Source organism: Pollachius pollachius (genome assembly GCF_949987615.1).
Source record: "Pollachius pollachius genome assembly, chromosome: 3".
NCBI classification, from domain to species: Eukaryota; Metazoa; Chordata; class Actinopteri; order Gadiformes; family Gadidae; genus Pollachius; species Pollachius pollachius.
This window is the reverse complement of record NC_136936.1, coordinates 28,318,940-28,336,532: the sequence shown is the minus strand read 5'-3', so window position 1 is coordinate 28,336,532 and position 17,593 is coordinate 28,318,940. Positions and strand designations below refer to the sequence as shown.

General features: G+C 41.0%; 1 protein-coding gene across 1 annotated transcript in view; it reads right to left on the bottom strand.

The window, feature by feature from the left end:
• The window catches only part of LOC307073799 (alpha-2-macroglobulin-like), a gene marked incomplete at both ends in the record, with an annotated part of 45,123 nt that extends 28,755 nt beyond the window's left edge, over positions 1–16,368 (bottom strand). Inside the window, 15 exons of the mRNA XM_079733758.1 lie at positions 2,954–3,103; positions 3,199–3,344; positions 7,091–7,154; positions 7,509–7,736; positions 7,942–8,112; positions 8,224–8,333; positions 11,236–11,350; positions 12,086–12,236; positions 12,900–12,984; positions 13,071–13,239; positions 13,350–13,370; positions 14,128–14,180; positions 14,379–14,529; positions 15,478–15,658; positions 16,280–16,368. Coding sequence (XP_079589884.1) covers positions 2,954–3,103; positions 3,199–3,344; positions 7,091–7,154; positions 7,509–7,736; positions 7,942–8,112; positions 8,224–8,333; positions 11,236–11,350; positions 12,086–12,236; positions 12,900–12,984; positions 13,071–13,239; positions 13,350–13,370; positions 14,128–14,180; positions 14,379–14,529; positions 15,478–15,658; positions 16,280–16,368 — 1,884 coding nt within the window. The remainder of the gene's footprint in view (positions 1–2,953; positions 3,104–3,198; positions 3,345–7,090; positions 7,155–7,508; positions 7,737–7,941; positions 8,113–8,223; positions 8,334–11,235; positions 11,351–12,085; positions 12,237–12,899; positions 12,985–13,070; positions 13,240–13,349; positions 13,371–14,127; positions 14,181–14,378; positions 14,530–15,477; positions 15,659–16,279) is intronic.
• Positions 16,369–17,593: the final 1,225 nt, after the last annotated feature.

Below are 17,593 nucleotides of genomic sequence, written 5' to 3'. Positions count from 1 at the left end.
GAGAAGCAGGGAGTTGTTTGTCGGCGGAGTAGATCATCCATGAGCAGACTTTTTTATATGTCTAGCAAGTTAGCTTACCTGCTGTTTTTGGGCAGTGTGATTCATAGTTTTGGGGCGTAGTTGGCAAAGGCTGCATCACCGATCTTCTTTTTACTCTTTCTGGGAGCCTCTAACAACCCAGCAGCTGATGACCGCAGCATTCTTTTTTGCGTTCATACAAAGCCCCCTGTCCATTTAGGGCTTTATATGTAAGGAGGAGGACCTTACAGTCAATTCTAAACATTACAGGCAGTCCATGTAGAGTAGCAATGAACAATGGACTAATGTACTCTCTTCTTTTGGTGTTGGTTAACAATCGAGCTGCAGAGTTTTAGATGAGCTGAAGTCTCTGTGATTTTCTTAGGGAGACCTGTGAGGAGTGCATTACAGTAGTCTAACCGGCTAGAAATTAAGGCATTAATTAGCTTCCCAGCATCATTTTGGTTTATTAATGGTCGCTATGTTTCTGAGATGAAAGAATTAAAATGGATATTCAGGTCTCCGTTTAGGATAACCTTGTCACATCTGGTACACATAATGAAATCAGCTCAGATAACTCCTCTATCAATATTGGTGAGTATCTTGGTGGCCGATATATCAAGACCAATACAGTACAATTTGGTTTTGAGCTCATTGCAAGATATTCCATGGACAGGAAATCACCTAGTTCTGTGATTCTTAACATTAGTTGTGAGGAAAGCACAGCTGCAACCCCTCCTCCTCTTCTGTTTTTTCTGGGTAGTTGATGAAAACTATAATCGGGAGGACAGGTCTCTATCATTGTTGCTGTTGCTGTCTTTGTTCAGCCATGTTTCAACTAAGCAGATGCAATCTTAGTTGTGTTCTTTAATCAGATCTGTTAAGCTTATTTGATAATATGAATAGCAAAGCCATGTTAATTTGCCTACGCAGTGATGTCATATTCAAACATGTGTGCCTGCATGCACTGGGATGCTATTGTGCGCATGCACTGAATAAACGGTCTAGTGAGTTCCCAGACCAAAGAGACGATGGCGGTCTGTCCTTTTTAGTGATCTGACATTGAGGAGAGCAAATTTGATCGGTTGTACTTGGACATTGATAACTTTGAGGTTATCAATGTCCATGCGCCCCAGGAGAGGAGTAGCAGCAGAGGCCTTAGAGGGGGCTGGAGGTGAGGGCTGTTGGTTGCTGTAGGTTTACAGGTTATCGGAGGTGACAGCCGGGATCGCATTTTCCTTGGGGCGCTGGATCTGGATGGCTCTCTGGTGGGAGGTCCGTGGCGTGAGGGGCTGATACAGCAGGAGAAACGCTTTCTCTGCCCTTGAGTGGTGTTCCACCTCGGATGTTGGTGTCGCAGCCATCTCCAGGCTTTCCTCGAAATCATGAACAGTGAGGGGGGCATACCGGTTAACCAGCTGCAGGGTCCCGTCATCTTTGGCCAAGGGATCAAGTCATTTTGCTGCATGTATCCAGGAAGGAGTGCAAGGCTCTGTCTTCTCCTCATGTGGATCTGGAATCTCCGCAATATCAAGCCGGAGAAGCAGGGAGTTGTTTGTCGGCGGAGTAGATCATCCATGAGACGTGATGGATCGCATCTCAGCTATGATGTTATAAATGCCGGTGGTAGGATACAGAGGGAACTCCCCATCATCGTCGGTGAGTCCATTTATTTCTCCAGTGTTCTTAGAGTTTCTCTCTGTCTGAGTAGCTTGCTGACTGTCCGACTGATACTGATAGATAGATAGATCTCCAATGTAACAGTACACTGATATAGTACTATTCTATAAGTCAGGGCAGGTAAGGCCTGTTCCCGCGTTTTGTCCCAGAAACTATACCACAACGCTGTCTTCAGGCCTTCCATATGCTCTGCGTATTTGGCAAGACATACAATTGTACAATCACTGTTATGAAGATCAAAAAATCTTCCCATAGGACACATCTAACTGACAGACAACTTCAATCATTCTTGAGAGTTTCAGCAGCATAGACCCTGAGCCCGAAAATGATTGGACTTGCAGCAAAGAGAAGTGCCAGGTGTCAAGCAAATATGAAGTTAAAAATGAAGAAATATTTGTTTGAAATGAGTTGAGTAATTTAGGATGTTTTCATACCTGCCTTGTTTGGTTCGAGCAAAACCAAAAAAATCCCTGGTGTGGACCTTTTGGGCTTGTGTGAATACAAACCAACCACCACCGGGAGTGGACCAAACAGCCGGTCCGAGACTCAGCCCGAGAGGTGGTCTCGGTTTGCTTCCAAACGACCCCTGGTGTGGTACGCTTGAATGTGAAAGCAACCGCACCTCGGTCCAATCCAGTTCTAGAAATCATACGCCTCTTTGGACATAACAGGCTCCCGTAGCAGCACGCATAATTGGAAATATTGTTTGATTAGTGGTAACTCCAAGATTAGCAGCACATTGTCGGACTGTTGGTTGAAATTTCATCATGGCTCAACATTCAGCAAAGAGGAGACAGAATATCTATTGGATATTTGGGCAGACGCCCACATAAAAAAGTATGCTGGAAAACACACATAAAAATACAGATGCATTTAACACATTCAGCAACAGGATGAGGGAGAAGGAGTTTGACTGGTCCACAGTGTGTGTGAATACGCCCTAGGTTGAATGTAGCAGCTAACTCAACCTAAACATTTTCAGCCAGGTAGGCTTTATACAAACTTTTCCTGGATTAAAATGAGTTGCAGTCATACATGGTGCCTCAGGAGGTCAATCTCTTTGGAATATGATCGGTACTATCTAAAGCTATAGCTTGTGGTCACCAGTTTGCCTAGAAGCATTCAGCGTGAACACTAACCAAACCAAATGAGTGTTGTAATCAGAAGTTTGATTAAGTGTGTGGGTGGAATTAGAGATGTTAATGAAATTAAGGCTTGAAGAAAAGGAGGAAGACGTGGTGATGGATTCACTTACCTTGTCAGCAGTCAGCCTCTTCCAAGGCTCCTTGATAAGGACACTCTGGTCCACTGCACTGATGCCACACAGGGAGTCTGGGTTGGCTCTCAGCTGCAGTCTGTTCTCTTCACCTGGGACGGCTGTACTGGGAAAAAACTCCAGTGACACCTGGATGAAGACGTCACTTGGCATGCACCATTTTCTTAAAGGATACATAACATCCCATTTGTCATCATACTTGTCAATAAAGCAGTCACACCGACCTTGTTAGGAAAGCATTCCTCTGTGTCGAAATCAGCTTTGTGAGCGATGATGTTCTCACTGGGAAGACCAGCGTACACAACCACCTGGACCAATGGCACCATGTCGGGGGACACTTTCAACTTGATGGAGAATTCTCCCTTGGTCACTGAAATGACTTTTATATTATCCATCAGAGCTCAAATGATAGTGTCAATTTAGATTTATTTTAAACGAATCCATAGACTAATATTAACTTCAGAATTGTCGTGTTCTTTTTGAAAAAGTTGTTGATACAGGATGGCTTTTAACTCACTTTATTTGGTAAAGTTTCGGTATGATATCTATGAAGCAAAAGGAGGGGAATTGTAAATGCTCGTGTGGAGATACACTTAGCTGGCCGTCTATTAGATGAGCTGCCTCTAGCGTTTCTGCCTGTCGGCGCTGTGTTCTCACCTTACATACATGGCAGGCGTAACCCCTATGACGTAGTACGTGCTCTGATAGGCTATGCTGTTGAATGCCCGCCTCTGGCCTCCATGTATGTGTTATGGTCCTACCATTTTGTGGCTATGTGTGGTTATTACAGGTTATATGTTTAATTCTGCTCCCTTGTGGCTATGTGCAGTTATTACAGCTCATATCCGTGGTGCTGCTTCCTGGTGGCTATGTGCAGATATTACAGTTTATATGCTGATTTGAGTCTCAAAACACTTGTTTTTTTCTTTTTGGTAAAACCCGGTCTCCGCCGCGAAGCCTTAACGGAAAGGCTTTGCGGACCACGTTATGAAATCTCCTATCCCCAAGCCCTCTAAACTGAAAGGAAAAACTACACTCGTGTTCAGAGAAGAAACCTTGAAGAGTAACATAGAATGAGGGATCCTTCCTTGCAGGGAGGGTTAGGAGTGCGTAATGGCGAAATGGTAGCATGACAAGCAACTTGTTCAGGTTAATGATTAGCTGGTTGCCGTTACTCGGATATTTAGGTTTATGAATACATACTCTAACCTAACAGCAGGGGAGGGGCTGGGCTTTGCACGTTTGAACAGTGCAGCGAGAAGCTGTAAGAAAAATGTGTGCATTGCTTATTTCATTAATGGCCAAGCCATCATGGAGTTTCAGTTGAGTGTGAAGCTTAATCCTAAGGTAAAGTAACAGTCAATGTCGTTTATAGCCGAGCCATCTGCACATCCGGTTGAGTGTGTGGCTTAGACCTAGTCTACATCAATAATTAGGCTAGCCATAGGCGGATTTCGTTTAAGGTGTGCCTTAGTAAAAAGGGATACTAATTATTCTAATATCAGCAGAACAAAAATGCCACTCCAGTGGCCGCCTGACCCGACACAAAGCAAATATTTTTCGTTTAGCCTACAGTTTGTTACGGATACTCATTGCATTCACATGAGTAAAAAATAAAAATCATGTTATCTCATAATTGCTCGTAATCTCGTAATTATGAGATAAGGATAGGATCCGTGCTGAGTATCTAAACAGCCTTTCAATAAAAGCAAGCACACATTACCTTCTTGTTTCCTACTTTTAATAACTTTTCTACGGAAGCTCATTGCATTCAGTATCTTCTGTTCATCTCTGTGCCGGTTCAGTGAAAGAAGTTGGTTCAGGCAAATCCCGCCTAATGGTACGTTCCAGGCACAATTTTTTGCCCTCATGCGTATGTCACACTGTCCCTAAATTGACACCAGATGGACACACGATAAGTGATGCTCAAATTCGTCTCTGATCGTAAAAGCATCGGGCCATTCGTGAGGGCATCTTAAGCCATGGTATGACCGCCGGTGGAGTTTCTCAGGCTCCCGCAGCAACTTCGTGAGAAAATTGCTGAAAGACCTTGCAAAGGTTAATTTTCGTGTTGAATTCATGTGTCAATTTTGCCCTTCGTATGGCCATCGTGAGGGCATCTTGTCAAATCGTGTCATCTTTGTTTTTACTTCATGTGATCATCGTGCCATCGAGCATTTTTCGCCTCACGAAGACAATACGAAGGAAACAAGAAGCTGCCCGATTGTCTTAGGAAGGCAACACGACACGTAAAGCCCTCACAATGCCGTTGTGTAGCCATCGTATTAGAGTACAATGACATCGAGATGGGACCACGGCTTCGGCGAAGTCTGCCGAATTTGAGTAGCTCAAGCGTTTCCCATGTGTCATGTTAACTTGGACATATAAAAGGCCAGGCTCAGAACACCTTCCTCAGTCAGTCCTGAGAAACTCTACAGAGCAGAGGCGTGTGTAACTCCCAAAGCTTCAATCACAATTAATCACAGCAGAACCGAATTGTGATTCCCAGCTGAGGTAACCTTTCAGACCGATGAGGAGATATGGAACCCTCTGGGGACAACTCTGGAGGTTTACTTGGACAAGGACTGACTTCTTTTTTGAATTTCCTCACACCTCTCTCTGGTTGGAGATTCAGTGCTGTCTTCTTGGACCTCTTAATCCTCAGTTTCCTCTGATTTCCTCTTCTGAGTTTTGTATTGACCAGCCAGCTTCTTCCCCTGCCTCTCCCTGCCTTGGGGGGCATGTTAAATTTGAATTAAAGTCAAATAAAATTTGAAATGAAGTTGAAATGTACTGTGTTCTCCTAATAATCTCTAATCAGCAATTGAATTTCCCACCGTCGGCCGAAGGTATTATACCATCGGGAGGTCACGTGATGCCTTCGTGACCTAGTTTGAACGTATCGTACTCTCAATAAGACGTTGTGTAGCCATTGTGTGGCCTTCGTGTGGCCCCCGTGTGTCCTGCGGGTATAAACTACTATACAAATTCACATCTTCTTGTTGCCTTTGTGTGTGGTTCGGGTACCATGGTCTGACCTTCTGTTGGCATCTTGGCTCTTGACCAAGTTCGGGGCCATCTTCGCACAAAATTCAAAATTCCATATTCGTATGGCCATCTGGGGTCATTTTGGGGACAGTGTGATGCCAGCATTAAGTTATGACTTGAAGTCACTACATAGCGTAGTGTTCCAGGCAAGTCACGACAAAACTCATTACTACTTTACTTTACGAATTACTTTAAGTTGCCTATTTATTTCTATTTATGTATATTTCTCTCCGTTAGTCACCGGTGTCTCTACAGCATCAACAGGGGCCACAAACTCGTACCAGATCGAGTACATCGATCTGGTACCAGTTTGCGGGTAGTAAAGATCCGTTCAGATCACTGGGAATTATGGGGAAAAGATTTTCGCGACGTTCGAAAGTTCTCGTGAACGACACCTCATGACGCTCTGATGATTCTACTTCCTTTCGGCAACTTGGGATAATGGCAAGTGTAGCCATACAGTGGCAATACAATGTGCTTTTCATAAAAAAAGCAAAAGGACAGTAGGTGATAGGCAACAAACACAGAACCTATGTTCTGCGCCCAACAGATGGTGGCGGTAATCTTGTTGGTGTGAGACATACCGCTGACAAAGAACTTTTAGATTCCGAACGCAGTCCACATGAACGGTCGCTGTCGGGAACACGCGTTATTGTGAGCGTAATCACTGACGAGGCGTTTCGTTATTACCAGGACACATGAATGGCACATGAGTTATGGGATTGACTGCCGTTCCATGGCACCTTCATGGGTTGAAGGTTGTGAAAACACAGGTTACGGGTTGCCTGGAACGTGCAAAAACACAAACTTCCACCTACTGGATTTGTGTAGGACATTGCTTTTATTGAAAGGCTGTTTAGATCCTCAGCACGGATCCTATCCTTATCTCATAATTGCGAAATGCTATCTCGTAATTATGAGATAATTATCTTATAATTATGAGATAATGTGACTTATATTTTTTTACTCATGTGAATGCAATGAGCTTCCGTAGTTTAGCACTTGCTTTCCATAAATTAACAGACTTTTGTATGGTCTACTGTATAGAAGAGCAATGTTCATACACACCTTGCAGATCCAGAACTTCAACCTTTATGAGCCCTTGTCTGACTATGGAGCCTCTGGCCAAAATCTGCAGTGAAGAAAGGCAAAGAGGGCAAGTAAGTTATAAGTATGTTTTGGAGTCTGCATTAGTGGAAGTCTTTGTTTCCACTAATGCAGATGAACTTGAGTATCATTTAGTCAATGTGTCAGCTGAAAAACAGCCTCTTGGCTAATTCTGGTTGTTTTTTATACCATGTGTGTTTATTAATTTGAAATGTCCCCATTACGAATTGATTGTTCTCCAGTTAACTAAGCATGTACAGCATGCAACACACTGCATTGCATTCATTAAAAAAAAATAAAAAAAATCCTAAAGTGTTAGAACCATTTCCACATTATGTGTATCAAAGAACCAAGGCTTTTTCTGTGACATTTTTCTCACCAGATAAATTATATCCAATGGGCCCGGAGCCTCCCCAACAAAAGTGAAGTGGACATTGATGGGTTCCTGCACGTCACAGACAAGCTTGGTCTCCCTCTTCTTCACCTCCAGGGAGCTGATGGTTGGAGTGTCCTCCGTTTTTGGCCGGGCAAGCGAGAGGGTCTGTTCGCTATTCTGATAGTGAGGTGTTCTGTACACTTGGTACTTCAATTCAGGCATTGCAGACACCTTGATGGAATATAAAATAGTGTTTTTTAGGGGGGAGTGGGTTAGTTTATGATTTAACTAACTGAAATATATAGTCTGGTGAATCACATTGATCCATTTAATATTGTACAATGTTTTTAACACACTGATGTACTAGTTTAGATGGTTTGTGCATCATTTCTTATTCAGGAGTATATAGAATATCTCCACAACATATGTTACTTACTGTAAGTTGGAAGTCGTTCTGAAATCTAGATGTGTTGAATAAAAAACTGGCGACACCATCACTGTTGGTGGTGAAGTTTTGACTAAGCCTTTTCACTGACCACCTCTCACCTTCAAACAGGTGGAGCAACATGTCTGGGATGGGCGTGTCGTTAAAGTACACTGCCTTCACCTGGATTAACGACAACAACAACACGTCACAAAGCGTCTACCATCCCTATGTTAGAATCATGTTGTTTACCGCAACCAAAACTATTGTTCATTAACTTCTCATCGCACTAACCTTGCCTTCCACAACCGATCCTTTCTTATACACCTCGGGCGTATCAATAAATGAAAGTTTTCCAATCACGTAAGAAAGTTGGATTGTTTCACTCCCCAAGTACTTGAGTCCTTTGAAGTCAGGAGAACGACAAATTTGTTAGATTGTAGTGGGTTAAGATAAATGTCACGGCAATCTGCATCATTGTTCAATGTGCGTTTGAGATAGAAGATAGAAACTTTGTGACTTACAGTGGTGTAAAGGAACAAAGTATAAATCACTTTTCTACAGTACTCAAAGGGGTATTTCACATTATAACACCCCTTTTCTAATTTCCCCACCTACCGGGGCTTTTGTGTGTACCCTTGACAGTTTTTAGGCTGCTTGCTTCAATATTCAGTTATTTGATTTCCTTTCTATTGTGTTGGAATCTGTACAGATTTTACATAATACCACTTAAAATGTTCCTATGAACTGGTTTCAAAAGTACTGGTAACTGCGTCCGCTGCACTAGCCATGGCAGCATGCCTGGTGCCTTAAATCCTCAGGTGCCGTAATACGTGAAACGTAAAAACAAAAAATAAGTGTGCAAAGCTAATGTTCACGTTAAGCTAGTGGATGATTAATGAAGACGAACACCCATGATACCCAAATATGTAAGGGATAATGTATAGAACGCCGGTCATTATCGGAAAAATAAGCCCCGGCAGGGCGAACCGGACACCGACGCGAAGCGGAGATGTCTTGCTTTAGCCTGAAGGGGCTTATTTTCAATAATGACCGGCGACGTTCTATACATTATCCCGCTTATTACACGGCTACTTGCCCAAACGAAAAAATAACTTTTTACAATTTATTTGTTACCAGTATTCGTAGTGTTGATCAGCAGAGAAATATTCCGCCAAAGACGTTGACGTCACTTAGCAACCGAGTACACTGGGGTTGATAAGTTACCGGACTACTTGCGGAGTGATACGAAAGACGGCAAAAAATCCACTTTCCTTGACAGCGGCCAGTTATACTTAGCAATGGTGAATCATCAAATATAATTCACCGCCGGAAGTTGTGAAGGGCCCATGCAAGTGAACGGCATTGAGAAAACCTGTGTAATAATGACCTATATAGGTACTTTGTCACTTTAACTTTTGGTTGGTACTGAAAGGGGTAGTTCGGAATTTTGGACATAGGGCCTGATTCCCAAGTCAGCCTTGGTGTTCTTTATCATTGGAGACAGTTTTCAACACATTTCATTCAGTCCTTCTAGTTGCAGAGTTTGCTCGTGCTAGGCTAGCGCACGGCAACGGGCAATACTAGCCTGCTAATAAAACAGTCTTACCCACTCCACAGTACACCCGAGGCAAAACAACTATAACGCCAGATGGTCGATTTAAATGTCTGTGTTGATAGAATAATGTTAGAAATAAAGCCAACCTTGCATTGCATTGCATTTTGAGGGACTTGCTGTGTCTCAGCAGCAGTGTTATATTCCTGGTAGTAGGCTACGGCAATGACGGACTGATACCTAGGTTAAATTCCGCTGCTGCTGAAAAAGTAGTCCCTCAAAATGCGATGATTCATGCGATGCAAGGTCAGTTTTATTTCAAACATTTTTCTATCAACACAGACATTTACATCTATAGTGGCGTTATAATCGATTTACCTCGGGTGTACTGTGGAGTGGGTAAGACTGTTTTATTAGCAGGCTAGTATTGCCCATTGCCGTGCGCTAGCCTAGCACGAGCGAACACTGCAAATAGAAGGACTGAATGAAATATGTTGAAAAAATGTCTCCAATGATAAAGAACACCAAGTCTAACTTGGGAATTAGGCCCTATGTCCAAAATTTCGAACTACCCCTTTAAGTGCATTTTAACTCAGATAAATACTTTTGATACTGAAGCACATTTTATTTGAGCTATGACTTTTGCTCAAATTACATTCTTATGGATTACTTTTACCAGTAAATTTCAACAAAAATGTCTTTACTTTTACTAAATTATGACTTTCTAGCAGTGGCGGCTGGTGATCAAAAATGTTGGTGGGGCACAGTAATAGACTGGGGCTCTGGGGCTCTGGGGTTCCCCCCCCCGCCCCCCATAAAAAAAATTGAATTTAATAGATTTGATTTCCTGTATTCTGGTGCATTTTTGGGATGGCCACTACCTATTTACCTACTATTCATTCAGATTGATAGCCTACATCCTGACTTGCAGGGCCTGGACAAGCTTACACTGCATATACAGACCTACTTTTTGGCCATTCCACCAGCCACTGCTATTTGACCCACTGTTGTTGTGCTGATATTGAGACCAATCATGATCACTGTCCTATAGCGTCCATTTTTTGTGAGTCTCAATGTCTACTTAAAATGCAGTTAGAAATATGCAACAGTTGCTTCATTTTGTTTATATGCTACAGGCCGAAAGACTAAATTAATATGTAACTTACTTGCTCCTTTTAAGTATAACATGCTTGGGGAGTCCAATTCCTCCACTGAAAAGGGTGGAAAGTGCTTACAACTCTGCTAGTTAGCATCTATCTCTTCTCTACATGTAGTTGTGTTGCGCGAATGCTGCTGAGGGAGGTAGCCTATTTGATTGATTCGCTGAATTGTCCAATCATGTGGTGATGACAAAAAAGAAAAGCTCTTGAAAAGCTCATTGTCCTGGGGCGCACACTGTCTCTGCTTGATAGACAGCAAAAAGTTAGCATGCTTACATTGACTTCAACGTGGCCAGCGCCCCTGACTTGGAGGAGGGCTTTATTTTGAATGACCAATAACTAGCCTAGCCCAAATCATTGACGTTCAGACGCATTTAAATGGTTGCTGGCAGTGACAAGTATATCACACAATTAAACTAGCTATGTAGCTAAACGGCTATGTATTTTTTTTGATTTATTTTGTATTGATAATAGTTGATTAATAGTTGGCAGATAAATTGAAGTGAATATTTCACGGAGGGGCGGCGCCCTAGCGCCCTCTATTGACCCACCGCCACTGCTTTCTAGTACTTTATACACCACTGGACTTACCTGTCCCTTCCTCTTCCACTTCCGCGGTGACAGAAAGCTCAGTCCTTACCAACTTTTCTACACGTGTGAAAAGTGCCATGTTGAGGTTAAATGTTACACAGCCAGTCTTTTCAAGCTAGGAAAAGTACAGAAAATGCAGATACATACAAAAAAAGTTTTATATTCATATACATTTACACAAATAACTAAATGAGGGTCGAGAAGCCAAGGGTTCCATGTTATAAGGCACGGCGTCAACCCCCTTCATGACATCCTGAGGAGGTTCATCGATAGTTTACCATCTGCTTAACCAATACCATGGTTTATTGGGGGTCACAGCTGCCCTCAGAATCCTGACAGAAACTGTATAAGAAGTCGTCGCATTTGTCAATGCTTCGGACTTCGGCTTGTGGAGTGCTTGGAGCTACACAGGTTGATTTCCCATGCAGGGGATCTCAGCTTGCGGCTCTCTGGAGAGATGCAGGGCGAACCCCCATCTGAGATCTTGAATTATTGCATTGTGTATTATGTGTTTTATTATTAAATAATTCTAATTGTTATAAGTTCGGATGACTCTTTACTCTCTAACAGTTTAGATAGAAACAATTGACGTGGCTCAAAATTCCCACCACAATACCCACATTCACTCTGCTCCCATCAATCAATAAGCACTTTCCACACCGCAGGCAGAGTTCAACAGTTGCTTTTGACCCCGATTTTTTTCAAGTGATCAATTTCAGTGGCCTAAATGAGTGAGACCGCTAGGAATTCAATAGGCTTTTGGTATGAAGGCAAGGACTCAACAAGGTTCAGCTTCTGTTTAAGCTCTTTGGTGTGTGGATGGCTTATAGAGGGTCTGCTGCTACCCTACCTGTTTAGTCTCTTTTTGGCAAGGGACAACAAACTCAGGTTCTCCCTCAAGGTGGTCTGGCGAAACCCTCACTGGAACAACGACATAATAATCCAGAGGTCGGCAGATCTGCAGCGAAGCAGTGCCTGGCACAGGCTGTTTGTATGTGTAGCTGGATGGAAGAAACACATTTATAATGGACCTCTTGTTGCTCTAAGTTGTATTAATTTGGAACAAAACCTGATGTTGATGGGTCATATAAGATCTAATCATATGTCACAACAAATAATCATTATATGGTAGCACTTTAGATAACTTCAACTTCGAACCTTAATAAAGTAGAAGTACATATTTAATTGCTAATTTATTAAGCATTCATACATCACTCATTAGTGATGATCATAAGATAATTACATAATGGTTCAAAAGATCATTTATGAAGCGTAAGTCTAATAATGTGCAAACTATTTACAAAAATACCTGATTAGGTGAGGTAGTTAGATAGCGTTACTCAAGTATTGTGTGAGCTTATGCAAAGTGAGGACTAGCTATGTCTTGCTAGGCATTTATAAATTAGTCCGATTTTGATTGATAGAAAGTGACTGATTATGAATTGTTTACGCTTCATAAATGATTATTAAAAATCAATCATTCTCATAATTTATAACCAATCATTTATAATTTATTATGAATTGTTTACTGACTACTAATTTAGGAACAATGCTTTATAAATGCTAAATTCAGTATGAACTAATCATAAACTACCATTTTATTAATGGTTCAAAGTTGTAGTCAAAAAGTTCTACAAATTATTGTCATGAAGATTCAGTCTTACGTTGAGCACACTTCTGCCGTTATGTCTTCTTGAGCAACACTAATTTTTTGGGGCACTTTCACCTTCACGTCAAACTTTGGCAGAACTGGGAGGCAGAACGTGGCAGTTGGTCATTCTCATGCCTGGCAGTTACCATGCATTAATCAATGTTAGGAGAGGAACAAAACATACCATATTTCTCCACCTTAAAGCTTTGTGAAAATTTGACTTTGTTTCCCACATTCCACACCTCAATCCGGTAGGTTCCAACAGGCGCCTCAGAATTCAATTTGTAATAAAACTGCAGAAATGTACCATTTGATGACTCATTCAACCACTGTGCAATCCGGTTTGTACCTGCATCCTATTTAGAAATGAAATATAGCAGATCATATACATGTAAAGAATACAAAAAGAAGGTCCTGAAAATGATACATATTATAATTAATTTTGTACAATGAAGAGCCTTACCTTGATTGTGATTGTTTTGTACTGTAAATAAAAGGACAAATATTGATTCGAAATCATGTTTTCTGCATATTATAAATAGCATTTAGCTTAATAACTACACCAAAGTTATTGACTGAAATTTAATTCATAGCCGACATGGACCAAATATTAAAAAGCGTATAACAGAAAAAAAATGTTATCTTTTAGTAAATGGTTACGTTAATACTCAGACAAATGCTTCTAAAAATATAATTTTACAAATTAGATATCCGACTAGCCGTTTTAGAGACCAAACTATCTGACTTGACATCTTACAGACCAAAAAATCGGACTATCTTACAGACCAAACCTCATTGGAAACAAGGTCTAGATTTTAGGGCAGTACTCAGAAATATATCACTCTTTAATCGAGTTAAACCTTTGGATAGCAGCCAATTCATTCTGACGAGAGGCTAATGCTACCTAACCTGAAATGTTTTGTTGTTGCAGACCTTCAACTCAGCAAAAAAGGTTGACTTAGTAGAGCATCCGACTCACTACTATTGACCAAAAACCTGTTGCAATAGCCTCAATCTTTGCCCAGCCTGAACAAACATGAAACCTAGACTGAAGTGCACATCGTACATTTTCTCGTAAGTTTTGTTTTTCGTCACCATCTCCCTATTATGGGTTAGGGTTAAAAACAAATCTTACCTGGTACAGTTTATCAAATGAATGAACACATTTTCCACTGCAATGGATTGTCTGATTTGGTTAGTAAGCGATGGCATTCAACATAACGTCTGCAGTTGGCACTCACCAGGTTGTTGACCGATCTGAGTTTGCTGTCGAGTGTTATCACTCTGAAATGCACTGCAAGAAGAGGAAAGTTCAGATTTAGTTTTAGGAAGTACTCTGGGGAAATATTTAGTTTGACAACCAGTAGATAACTTTATCATGAATCTCATTAATTTGTGTTCCTGCATGCTTCTTCCATCATTGTACTTTAGTTTATCTTACAATTATTTGATCAGTTCAATGTCTTTGATTCTGAACTATTTCTATATTTACCAGTTTGTCCTGGAAGGTAGATGGGTTTATCAGTTTGGATAAACGTCTGCGGCATGAAGGATTTTATCATCACTTTCCTCACTTCTTTCATTTCAAATTTTTGTCCCCGAATAATCACCTCCAAATCCCGTACATTAGTCTGCTCTGGGACCTGTAAGAAATCATTGGAAGATTTAGTGTCTGTAGTAGTTAACAAATGGTACATAAATGAAGGAAAATGGTGAATCATTTATGTGAAATATTTGCCTTAATTAAAAGTATTTTAATACAAAAAAATATGACATAACAATGCAAAGTTAAATAAATCGATAGTATCCATCACAAAGAACTGTAGACCTTTCCTTTTGTAAATCTTCAAACGAAAAAAACACTACAGCAGTTCTGTCCAGGACACTATGTCTACTGCTTATGGTAACATTGCGTCATTAAGTCATAGTTTTGATCATAACTGATATGTCACTTGATAAATAGGCTACATGAATACATCTTCCAAGACCTATTTTAAGATTGAACAAGTCAGTAAAATGTATAAGTAAACTTTGTATTCTCCAAAAATATATATATTTCGGCACACCTCTTGCAAATAAAATCAACACATTGAATATTTACCCCATTGCAAATAAAAAATATTACACAAATAAAAGAAAGCAAGAAAAAACTATATAGATTCAAAGAATATGTAGGCACACCCCACAAAACACTATCATGGTCCTACACAAAAATGGGTGGAGCTTGGTTGTGGGATCCTTTCGGGTCAGACCTTGTGCGTGTGTTTTAATACGTGTACGGCTATCTTCTAAAAAGCTGGCACACAATGCCCTTTAAACGCTTTGCAAACAAAGCTGGAGGCATTTTCTTGGCTTTCACAACACCAGTTCCGGGTAGCTTTTGACATGTTTGGTTTATCAAAATGGGGTGGTAGGAGCTAAATTACAAATATAGACACTATGTGGGTGGTGTTGTTAACCACTGCTGATGCTAAGCAAATTCATGTGAAACCAATATTTGAGAATGTTGAAACATTGAGTAATGCAACTGATTAAAAGACAAATAAGGGGTCGTAAACAAACAAATGATATTGTTGAAAGGAGGAGCCAACCTTGAAAAGAACACATTGGCGAAACTGGTCATCGGAGGTCTGCTGAAACAGTGTTATGTTCTCCTCCTCGGACATCAGAGTGACAGTCATGTGCAGCGTCTCATTTGGCCTGAGCAGACTCATGCAGAACCTGCTTTCAGCACCGGCTTCCAGCACTGCTGGGATGGTCACCATGTAGTACCTGCAACAGCACACACACGCACGCACGGACACACACACATATATACACATTGTTGGGGGTGACATTACCAGGCAAGTAGTAACAGAGTAGTAATAACAGAAGGCGTGAGTAGGTCATTAAGCCCCCCCCCCCCCCCCCCCCATGCTAACTCAACCAGGTAAGCTAAATACTGCTTTGATGGGGGTTTAATGCTGCCATACCGCCACTGTTATTAAGTCACCCGGCCACATACATGGTCACATAGCCCATGTTGAGGAGTCCCTGTCTATGCAGGCACATTCAGCAACACGATTCAACATTTCTGTTTTTTTTGCATCTTTTTTTTTCAGACCCATGTGCCCTATTTGTGTTTGTCTATAATGGCTGAAATCTGACTGAAAACTTAATAAAACTTAATTGTGATTATTAATTTTGGTTTGGTAATCTTTTCTGAAGTTAGTGTTAATTGCATTCTAAGTTATCCTATTCTGTTGGTTATTATTTTCTCATGCGTGATAGCCTAGTAAGATCCAGTATGTTGAAACTGAGAGTAGGTATAGCTATTGTCAGCCTATGAGGTTCTTACATTTGATCAAAAAATTATCAATGAGTATGGACAACGGAGAAAACTGGTAGACTTACGGTCCTGCCGCTGCCATTTGACCCAAACACATCCAGCTGAGGCAAGCCAACGCTAGCCATATCCACATCTGTAAAGCAGCGGGCTCCATGGTTGACTGGGCTGTCCTTCCAGCTGGATCCGTCTCATATAGGCTGTGCTGAGAGGGGGCGTCCTCCCAGGCATGACCTCCCCCCCCCTCCTCCTGCAATTATGCTGTCATTTCTTCCTCCAATCACATCTCTCTATTTATATTTTAGATTTACTCTCATCAAGGCCACCAACATTGAAACAAATAGTATAATAAAATGGCTGTGGTGGCAGTAATTCAAGTCTAACGTGGTTATTTATTATCTGATCAGTTAAAGTATTCATTTTCTGATAACTTACTCGGCTTTGTTCTGCCTAAATAACTTGTGCTGCTTGTTCAATTGGTCAGACAATGCTCTGGGATGCGGCGATGTATCCAAGAGCATTATAGATATACTGATATTGGATCAGCTAACACTGCTCTAATTAGACCTATGAAGACCCTGATGAGGGCTAACTGAAGATACCATTGAGGCAGATTATTTTCTATTTTATGCAGTCCTTTGATGCTACCAATTGTAAACAGTCCTGTCAGTCTATCAATTGTATACAGTTCTGTAATTATATTGTATACAGTTCTGTGATACTATATTTTATACCGGGGTTCAACACTAAGTGGTGCTCCTGGTTCGGGGCCATAATCAATATCTTTGATTATGTGGTTGTTATGTGGCTGCTGGACGGATAAGATAAGATTTAATTTAGCTTTTTTGCACTGGTTAATTAAAGGTATGGAAGTATATCTGTCTCATCAGATTTTGAAAATAAAAAGCCATTAAATTTTAAGCACTGAGAATTTATGCATTGAAATAACATATCCGAATTTTTCTTTATTTTTCAACGTTCATAAATTAAAAATCTACGGAACCCGTAAAGGGACATGGGGAAAAAAAAAAATTAAACGTTTCTCGTGAGCACGAGAAAGTATCTGGTGCTCACGAGAAAATATGTTGTGCGCACGAGAAAGTATCTCGTGCGCACGAGAAAGTATGTCGTGCGCGTGCGCACGAGAAAGTATAGCCCAGTCGCATGGTAAATCCATCTGGTAGGTCAGATGGCAGCAGCAGAGGATTTATATTCTTTCATGAAATCAAGAGATATACCGGACCGGGTAATCAACAGGCTAAGGGATGATAAGGTGAAGATACATATTAACTATCTCACATAAAGTAAGCAAAAATAATAGGCTATGTGGGCGATAGAGTAGGTATATTGCTATAGTTTTCTGGTGCTAGCACAAATTCTGA